This window comes from Globicephala melas, chromosome 9, assembly GCF_963455315.2.
Source record: "Globicephala melas chromosome 9, mGloMel1.2, whole genome shotgun sequence".
Lineage (NCBI taxonomy): Eukaryota > Metazoa > Chordata > Mammalia > Artiodactyla > Delphinidae > Globicephala > Globicephala melas.
In genome coordinates this window covers 35,801,297-35,811,704 of record NC_083322.1, presented here as the reverse complement: position 1 = coordinate 35,811,704, position 10,408 = coordinate 35,801,297, and the positions used below count along the sequence as shown (strand labels likewise).

The following is a 10,408-nucleotide window of genomic DNA, read 5'->3' as shown; positions in this document are numbered from 1 at the left end:
ATTCAGTGCACAAATAAACAAGTATTTACTGAAACCTCTAACAGTATAGACAAGGTATGTTAGTACTTACAATGATAAAAAGACACAATCTTGATTTCAAGAAATTTAAGATAAAGGTGACAGGGGCAGGGGTCGATGGGAAGGGGAGGGGTTGGTAGGGCTGGTGGTACAAAAGGGACAATAAGTACCTAAATAACCATAAAACAAGACTACAAGAAATGCAATACGACAGGTATAAACAATGAGCTATGGACTCTGGAGTTTAGATATCATTAACTTCTTTTGGGAAAGACTTCATGGAGGAGATGACATTTATAAAGCAAATGAAATATAAGCGTGGAGGCACGGCAAGGCATTTGATTTCGGTAATTCAGGTAGTTTGGTGTTGCTGGAGTAGGAATAAAAGAATGAGAAATAAACAGGAAACATCTTGTGTTTCAAAATGGTGGATCATTTCTAAACTAAATTAAACAAGTCATTAAACGTGTGTACAATGCAAGATATTATAAACAGTGTTTGCAAACATTCAGATCAACTAACTAGACTGTATCTTAAAATTTACTAAAATCATGTTCTATAATTATAATTTAGATGTTCAAGAAAATGTTAAAATCTTGCAGTGAATCTCAGACCTGTCCTGGGCAAAATCTGAAAGGTTGGTAGCACTGTACTGAGGACATTAAGGGCACACACAGGCCCAGTGAGAGAGTGCCATGATCCACTGTGTATCCTGGGCTGGGGTGACCCTTTGCTACATTAACTCTGTATCATATATTCATTCTAAAAAAGATTGAGCAGCAATTTCTATTTGCCAGGCATTGTGCTAGAAACTAGGAATACAACAGTGAATTAATGATTCAGTCCCTCTCCTCATAGAACTTACAATCCTGAAGATGGGGTTGAGGTTGGTTGAGATACAGTAGACAGAGATTCAAATACAGGGTGGTATGTGCCTGATGCGAGATGTAAAGAATGCTGTGTGAGCGTACTGTAGCCTGCGTAGTTCAGAGAGGAGGGGTCAGGGAAGACGTCCTAAAGAAGTGCTGTCCAAGCCTAAGATTTTAGGAATAAGGCAGGTAAACTGGGAAAACTAGGCCAGGCAGAGGAAGGAACATGCACATGAAGAGAGCAGGGTAAGTGGGGGGAATGAGAGAGAGAGGAAAGGAACACACATGGTGCTTTTCTGGGAAGGCAATAGCTTAGTGTGGCTGAAGGCTAGAGTGTGAAATTGGTTGAGGGTCATGGACATAGAAGAGACTGGAAAAGTAGGGGAGGAAATAAGGGTAGATGAACAGTGCTAAGGTTTGTTAAGGATTTCATAAAACTAAGAAATCTGCTAAAAAATTTTGAGCTGGTATGTAACAGGGTCAGATTTGTGTTTTAAGAAGTTCACCATGGTTGTTGTGTTTAGATAAGATTGCAGAGGGTTAAGATGGGAGGTCAGAAGACAAGCTAGGGTTCTGCTGTGGATCTCATCCACATCATGATGGTGGTCTGAACTTGGGTAGAAGCCTTGAGGATGGAGAGAAGTGGGTGGATCCTAGGCATAATTTGGAGCTGGGTTCCATAGGACTTAGAGATGGACTGGATGTGGAGTGTGAGGGAGAGGAAGGTGCCACACACCCTCTCAAGTGTCTGTCTTGGCCACTGGGAAGATGGTGTCTGTTAGCTGAGTCTCACCAGTAGTGCCATAAAGGACTGAGCACACGAAACTTCAAGGTTGTTCCTGGATCCTGCCAGGCTGACTTCAATTAGTGTGTGGGCTGTTTGCTGTGAGTGGGAGTGGCAGGGCTACGGTTTGTTTTTATTCTTCCTTCTTGAGACAATCCCTAATCATACTCATTCAGTACAGAAAATGAGCTGCCCCTGCTTCACTAAATTGAAATCCAAAAATGTGCCAAATGACTAGACTACAGTTTTCACTGAAGAGTTCAAAGAGGAAATCAGCTCCTCATGCTGCCATATGAAAATGGGTAATTACAATATTTTTTAACACATTAGACCTTGTTATTTTTGAAATTAGGAAAACTATATGGGGCCACACATTTTTATCACTAGGAAGTCTTTTAGAGATTAGTGACAAATAATTCTACAGATGAAAAATTGTGGAGGTTAAATTATTGGCTCAAGGTCAGTCACCTGGTAGTTGATTAATTTCTTTCTAAGTTGTACTGATGTCTTGAAAAGTGTTGATTAAACAAGTGAAAGTGTGCACATGTTGTCACAGGGCCCATAAAACTGTTTTATGTAGGTATCGCAATGCCCTGGTAATTTTTGTGGCAAAATGAGAGTTGTTCTGACAAATCATCTGAAATAGAATATGGTATAGTTTCTGTTCTTGGTGCTCATGCCTGCTTCTAAAGTCTTTTGTTAAGTGATTTATGCACATTTATCTGGAGCATAATTATCTTGATTAATATTGAGACATATGGTATTTAAAATCCCAGTGTTTAACGAAGCACTTCATGATTAGCCGTTTAAAAATAATTAACCCTCTTGTATATAAAATTTTGTAATTTCATTTCAGATTATCAAGAGCTAATATTTTCAAAATTTTAATCAGCCATATATAGTGGATTCAGTGGAAATAATGTGTGAGAGGGGTATTGTAGCTCTGATACTACAAATCAATGAGAAATTAAACCACATTTTAGTGTTTTACAGCAGTCATATTTTTCTGGTCTGCCTTTTGCATTTAGATGTTTGGTGTATATTAATCACAGAAGCAATTTAGAAAAATGAAGTTACTAAAAATTAGAAAAAAACCTTAAATATGCTATTCTGCACACATATTTATTGATTTGGACCTATTCTCACCTAAGAATAAAAATCCTGTCTGGGGTTCGTAAGTCAATATAAGGGCTTTCCCTACATTCTCCACGTAGGAAACAAACATTAAACACATTTTATGGTGCTTATATCTTTATGACTTCTAATGAGATGAGATATGTTAAGAGTATTTTTCCTAGTGGAATATGGACCAGATCTTCTATTTTCCTGAACAGAGAGAAGCAAATTCCTTGCATCTCCTTAAATGACCTGGGCAGTTGCTGCTAAGCTTTCATTATGTCACTTAGTAAAGACCCATGGTTGAGCACGTTAGGAATTACTAAAACGGATTCAATTATTTTCTTTCTTTTTTTCCTGTTTCTTTTCCTCAGGAGACTCAGGTACAGAAAAGGCTTGAGGAAACTTAGGGAAGCCAAATTTTCTTTTCTTCACAGATGTCTTTGAGTTTTAGCAATTTGTAAGCCTAGAATGATGAGGGGAAAACTATAATAAAGAAAACAGACAAAGAAAATGTCAAAATTAAAATATAATGAACTGTTTAATAAGGGATTTGTTTACATAACTTTCTAAAGATGTCTTCTTTATATATAAATACAAAATTGATGCTAGTAGGTTTTTCTCCCCTTGTGTCTAGAAGATATCTCCAAATACCAATTATAATAACATCCAGCATGCCAAGTTTTTCACAGTCATTATTTCATGTATTCCTCACCCATCTATGAGGCACGTACTATTATTTTCCCCATTTAACAGATAGGGAGACAGAAATTTACAAGAGATTAAGTGACCTGTCTAAGATCACATTTTAAGTGATGGAATCTGGTTATCTATCTAGATCTATTGGATTCCAGAGCTTGGGCTCTTAATCACTATTGTGATACCATCAAAGAGGCTGATATGTATCTCTGGGAGGGAGATGGTTTGGTTCCTATGCAGAGAATTCTCCCTTCATTATGTGCTGCAGGCTATATAGCTACATCACTTTTCCTACACTCAAGGTTGGAAATGGCATTTGACAAGCTTCTGCAGAGCTTAGAAAGCCTAAGAGGGTTAAGGTACATGGGATGTGTAGCTTCTGAGATTTCCTGGGCCTGGCTGGCTCCTTCACAGGTGGTACATTTGATAGTTTTTCAAAAAACTGCCATTGCACTCTCAATGCTGAGACAAAATATGGATACAGTTCATTTTTTAAACTTCATCTGCACTCCTGCATTCTTGATTGAGCTTATTGGGTAAGAGACAGGAATAAACAATATATTTATTATTGGATGGGTGAAAAGGGGAGGGTAGATGTGAGTGATCCTAGGACAAAGGTCTGTGAGTAAAATTCCTTGAATCGATCATTTACCTGGTGCTTTAATCCCTCCACTCTTTAAATACACACTGAGGAGACTTGTGCTTCCAGGAGGATGGAGTAGACATCTTTTTTCCTATTTCTCGCACTAAATACAGCTAAAAATCCTGGATATTATTTATAAAACAAACATAAGATTCTGAAAGGTAGAAAGAAGGCAGACTGGCTAGGGACCTCAGGACCAGAAGACACGGTGGTGAATTCTCTAGATTTTCTTTTTGCCTCATAGATCTCTGACTAGGTACTGGACAAGGTGGCAACCCAGAAATGCCAATGTGCTTAGACATGGCCATGGGCCAGTGGAGAACACATGCGGAGTCTGAACTCCTACTCCCACCCAGTAGCCACAAGGCACCCCACCTGCAGGGTCAGAGGAGGGCACATAGGGAACAGTAATGAGGTTCCCTCTGGACTTTTACCTCTGTCTGGCAGTGATATGGCAGACAGAGTCCCAGAAGGAAAGAAGTAGATGTGGTTGAAAGAGTATTTGAGAAAATAATGGCTGAAAATTACCTAAATTTGGGAAAAAGACACAACAAACCTGTAGGTTCGAGCTGAGCAAATCCCAAACAGGATAAACCCAAAGATATTTATGCCAAGACATACCACAGATCACTTTCTGAAAACTAAGAACAGAGAAAAAATATCTTGAAAGCAGCCAGAGAGAAATGACAGGAAACACACTGATTTTTGGCATTGGAGGAATAGGCTGGTTACCAGCGCTTCCCTTGTTGATTTTGGCTATTAGTCTTCTTTTTAACCAGACTCAACCAAGCTAACATGTACAGAGCATTTACTAGTTATCTGCAAATTATGCTGGGCACCCAGGGGACATTTGCTAATCCCATTCTTCCTGTAATTGCTCCACAGTGGGTATTATCCCTCAGAGCAAATCAAGGAATTTCAGAATTGGAAAGAACCTCAAAAAAAGGAAATAAAAGGGCAGAAGTTTGTAATTTGGGATTTCTGGATGGGCTTCAGTTCTGCGAACTCCCTGAAATTAATCTAAAAAAATGCCAGCATGTATGTGCATTTTTCTAGGGAAAGGACCATAGCTTTCATCAGAGTCTCAAAGGAGCTGGTGGCTCCCAAAACGTTAAGAGCCACCATTAAGAGTTTCTGCTCTTTTCAGGCAAAACTATATAATCCAACCTAGATAGAAAAGAGCTAAAAACAGAGAAGGTATTCCCCATCATATACATCAAAATTCCTGAAAGCCACCTCATAATTCTCTACTTTTAAGGAGAAAATAGGAAAATGGCAGTTTTCTGATTTCTTCTAGGCACTTGTGGAAATACAGGTTTATCAAAGAATGTTTGCTTGTAGTCTTATTTTGAACATTTAAAAAATAGTACCTATAGGTGGCTAAATAAACAGTGCACCGTGATTCAAAATGTACTTTAGATTTCCCCTACCCCTGAAGCCATTTTATGAACTGTCATGTGCTACCTGAGCCTCCAGTAAAAACAAAAACAGGCTTTCCTGTTTTTTAAAAAAATGTACTTTAGGTATGATTTCTCCCAATGCCAATCAAAAAGTTCAGACATACAAGGAAGCAAGAGCAGCCTCTCTACATCAGTACCAATAGGCTGGTATTTTATGAGATAGGACAAACTGGCCCGCAATCTGCATTCCTTTTTCCATCTTTCAAAAAAAAACATGTAAAAAAGTTCTATTATAAAGCAACTAAACTCCAATAAAAATTAAAAAAATTCTATTGATTACACAATGTATAACAGCCAATTTATCAGAATAAAAAACTATTAGTGTTTTCTTTGGTGAAAAACAAGTATAACAAAAACAGATCCATGTGGTTTCTGCGTCTACAGTGTGGCTGTTCCTCTCTCTGTACCCTCTACCAAATCCCTCATGAAATCCAGGTCTGCTCACACCTGGAGAAATGCACATTAAGGATTTTAGGTTGCTGCTGCCTGTTTTCTGATCAAAATTAAGGCTCCCAGTGTTACCTGGAGAGCTAGAGTGGGATAATGCATTATTTTAGGAAAAAATTTGACTACCTGCTTTCATTAAGACCCTATAGTAGTTTGATTTACTCATACAATTCTATGCTGGCTGCATCTACACAATCAAAGGAATCACTGGAGACCCTTGTTAAACATAGAATTCCAGACCCCAACCTACAATTACTACAGTGCAACCAGGAGAGGAACCTGAGAATCTAAGTTTTTATCAAGTGCTTTGGGTGATCCTTGGGCTCAAACAAGTTAGAGCAATCTTCTTAAACTTGAATGTGCATATAAATTATCCTGGGTTCTTGAAACAAAAGTTCTGATCCAATTGGTCTGGGTGGGACCTGAGATTCTGCAGATCTAACAAGTCCTAAGGTGATGCTGCTGGTGTGAGGACACCTTAAGTAGCAAGGTCAGGGAGATTACGCCTCATCTGGCTTGTGTGTAAATCAGTATAGGCCATTACATTTTCCTTCTGCATCTGTGGATTCTCTACCAGAGGCCTCTCCCCTCCCTTGATGCTGCCCATTTCTCATTTTTTCACTGATTGTATCTCTACAAGCTAGTGTGATCAGTTAAGGTAAGGCATCCTACTCTTCTCCACTTACTTTATAAAAAGTTCACACAAAGATAAAAGCAGTCTGAAATAAACACCACACAGTAACTTACATAATTGGTTTATATTTAATATAGTACTTCTCACCATGGAGATGTTAGCAGTTTATAAAGATTTTTTTGTTTTTGTTAAACGTTAAATCTTTTCTCCATTTCAGTGTCAATATGAAGTATTTTTTTACATTAAATCTTTTCTCCATTTCAATGTTAGATACATCGAATACATTTTCTAAACTTTTTCCCCCACAAAGAGATAAGTTTTAATTTTTTGACCAACTGTATTTAATATCTAGGTACAATATTAACTTGGGAGATAACAAAACAAAAATGCATTAAAAATATGGAGAAAAGACTCCTCAGTGATGCAGGAGGCAGTGATTATAACTAAACAGTGGCAATTTCCTAGGATTCTGGGCAAGAGTTTTCTTCTTATTATTGAGAATTCTGAAATTATGAAATATTACTTATGCAGAGTTCAGCCATCTCACTTCTTTGACCTTCTTTCTAACTAGCAAATGCAAATTACAGATGGCATTTTTCAGTGCATTATTTGTTGTGAAGAAAACGTTTTGTTTTCCATTTAACATATCAGTTTGTTCCTATTTATAGGGAAATAACCAAGACTATGAAGCTACCCTATTTACTGTTTCTTGAGAACTTTCAGACACCAAAACTCAGTTCTGAACCTCAATAGCACAAAGGTTTTCAGGGCAAGGTTTGATTCAGGAGGCCCTTCAAAGTCACATCTGTCCATTTCTCTTTCGTGCATATACCCCCAAACAAGCACAAATGCCTGTAATGCTGAGAACCACACCTAACAAGAGAGCAATTGCATCTCCGGCTTCTACTGCTTCCACAACAGGCAGCACCAGAAGCAATGAAAAGAGAACTAGGAACAGTTGTGTTGAAACTGAGATCATGATGTCGAGATCTTGAGGTGACTGGTTCTTAAAGGCTGAAGGTTCCTAGAAATTAAAACATGGAAACAAAAAGGAACCATTAAAAATTCCTACCTTTTCAAATGACAGTATGAATACATGACAACAGTTCATACAACCTTTTAAATCAGAGACTTTATAAATTATATTCAGACCCATCTCCTCATTTTATGGTGGAAGAAACTGAGGGAAGTAAATGGTACTTAAAGATGGTCATTTGAGGCTAATCGCCCCTTCTCATGATAATTCCCCTACTCCAGCGATTTTTCCCCACTCTATAACGCCAACACCGTGTGAATCAACAAAACAGAAATTGAACAGTAGAATAAGAAAAGACAGAAGAGGCACAAGATACTAACTTGGAAACTATCCTAGTGAATGAAAATTATATTTTCTTAGGGTCTCTCCCATCCAGGAAATGCAAACAAATCTGGCAAAGTCAAACCACATATAACTCTGTTAAGTCGTGGGGGAAATAGTAAGACTTACCAAAGAAAGCGTTTTTTTTTTTAATTCTACCAGTTCAGGATGCTAAGGCTAAGCTCCACGTGACAGCACCTATTATCAGACGGGCGTAGCAGGATTTAAAAAATCGCACATTATTAATTATTATTTTAAAGCAGCAGCTAGAGTCAGTGCAGAGCGGGGAGGTTGTACGTAAGGGAGAAGAATGGGTAATAACTAACGACAACAGTTTGTTCAAGCAGGGGAACTAGATTTAAAAGTTGGTCAGTTAGCCTATAAAGGAAAAGCTAAAAAAAAACCCAAAACCAAAAAAACAAGTTCGTTCGAGGACTTGATAGTAGGACTTTAAAAAGAATCCCTGCTTTGGCCCGGCAACGTGCAAATCTGCCGCCTGTTTTACAAATACCCTGGGCAATCTAAGTAGCCTTCGGGGACAAGTTCGTACATTACCTTCCAGGAAGCAGCCATTACAGGAATGGCGAGCAGGGCGGAGTCTCTAAACTACACTTCCCACAATCCCCTGTGACGACAACTCACAGGATGCACCGGCGCGCTCCCTTGTAACTGGTTGCGGGAAGATGGTCACGCTCTACCGGAGACACTGAGGAGCGAGCTCCCGGGGCTGCTTCATGTGGCCGAACCTGTCACTGGTGAAGTAGTTTAGTGTAGTTGTACGGAAGCTGACACACACACAAAAAGGTAAAAAAAATGACAGCAAGTGTTTTTTTTCACCCTGTTCAAGGTTTCAAGACACAAGAAGTTATGTCCTTTTCTTTGACTGAAATGCAGACACAGCAGCCGGAAGAAATCACCCGAGCAGAGCCATCTGTTTCAGATGCATTTAACCTAGCGGCTTGTAACATTTTTGAAGGAGGGAATCCCCTGGCACCATTTTCCAAATGTGCCTTATGATATTTGTTAACTCTTAAGCAATGGTGGAAAACATGTTTAATAAGACGTTTTGGAAAATGTCAGAAACATCTGTAGGGAAAAACAGGCCGTTTGAGGAAAAACAGGTTAAGCACTATAAGAGGGTCTCGGATTCAGGTTCTAGAGTTCTGTTTCCCTATTACTTCAGGAGTGCAGTGTATGGTACGCTTTAGAGATTTCTTCTCACTCATATGTTTATGATACCCACCCTATGTATCCCCAAATATTTATGGAAAGTTGTAAATTAATACTTCTAAGTCATAAGGATAAATTATTTGCATATGTAAGTCTTAGCCCTTTCTGAAAGGCTTTCTTGAAGTCTAATTTAATCTACGAAGTCCTTACTGAACCTTTCTAATCACCCGGTCTTCTGAACTCTCATTTACTGACTAGAGGACTTTTTTGGTACCCTGGAAATGATCAGTTATTAGTGATGTGGGTTAGGGGTGAAGTCACTTGCCCTGTCTGAAAGTCCCCCTAGGACTCTGAGACACAGCAGGTATATTTCAGTTCAGTGCCCATAATTGGCACGTAATTTTTTTATTGTTGTTCATCTTTTTTCTTACACTTTACTAATCTCTCTGGACTGACAGCAAAGCTTTACATTCCTAGCTTCTAACACACACACAGCAGGTGCTCAGAAATGTTGGTTAATAACAATTATTTGAATAAATGTGCCAGCAGGATTTCTTGAGAGACAAAGCAGTGCCAAATAAACCAAAGCAAGGTGTCTTGCAAATTGGAAGTCTATGGAAAATTACACAGTAATGTCAGCATTGCTTCTCTAAACTTGATTATTTTAACAAGTTCTGTCTTTGACTCATTTGCCTTGTGCTACTTCTGGTTTTGTACCTTTCTAATCAGTTATATTTGAAATAGCAGCTCTTTAAAAATACTCTTTTGCATTCTAGTGTGAACAATTTGGGGATTTAATTTTTCCCTATATGTTTATTCAGTTTGCTGAAGTCAGCAGAGACCACGGTAAATTTAGTATTATTACAGACTTGTTTCTAGGGGTGTCAGTGTTGAAGATAATGGGTTAGTTTTAAATTTGAAGGTCTGCTGATGATAAAATGCTTTTTCTTTATTATGTTAAGAGATCATGATGACCTGGCCTATCTGAAAAAGAGTGGCAGAAGTTTGTGCAGAGATGTTTTGGGCCCGTGTAGTTTCAAAATAAAATTGGTTAACTTTTCCTAACCAGCATCTACCCTCATCAGGCAACTTAACAAAGGTGTTGCTGTATATGCTTTTGTCTGCCTTATTACAACCCTACTTTCCAAGTAGAATGGTATTCTAGTTCTCAGTGTTCTCTTCTTACTACCCTAACTAGTGATTTAAAAATA

The 10,408-nt window shown here is 38.4% G+C and overlaps 1 protein-coding gene across 2 annotated transcripts; it reads right to left on the bottom strand.

Annotated features, from left to right (window-relative positions):
* Positions 1-6,775: 6,775 nt before the first annotated feature.
* SMIM30 (small integral membrane protein 30) lies at positions 6,776-8,646 on the bottom strand. Of its 2 annotated transcripts, XM_030857598.2 has the most exons (3): positions 8,583-8,646; positions 8,157-8,225; positions 6,776-7,694 (listed from the first exon to the last, which is right to left on the bottom strand). In XM_030857598.2, exon 3 carries the CDS (start codon positions 7,647-7,649, stop codon positions 7,470-7,472), a length of 180 nt encoding a protein of 59 aa, XP_030713458.1. In that variant the 5' UTR covers positions 7,650-7,694; positions 8,157-8,225; positions 8,583-8,646; the 3' UTR covers positions 6,776-7,469. The 2 variants fall into 2 exon arrangements, with proteins under 2 accessions (XP_030713458.1, XP_060161372.1); XM_060305389.1 differs by lacking the exons at positions 8,157-8,225; positions 8,583-8,646 and adding an exon at positions 8,027-8,099.
* Between the last annotated feature and the right edge of the window lie 1,762 nt (positions 8,647-10,408).

Excerpts from the sequence above, each read along its gene's own strand:
- SMIM30 (XM_030857598.2), bottom strand. The coding sequence starts at position 7,649 with ATGATCTCAGTTTCAACACAACTGTTCCTAGTTCTCTTTTCATTGCTT.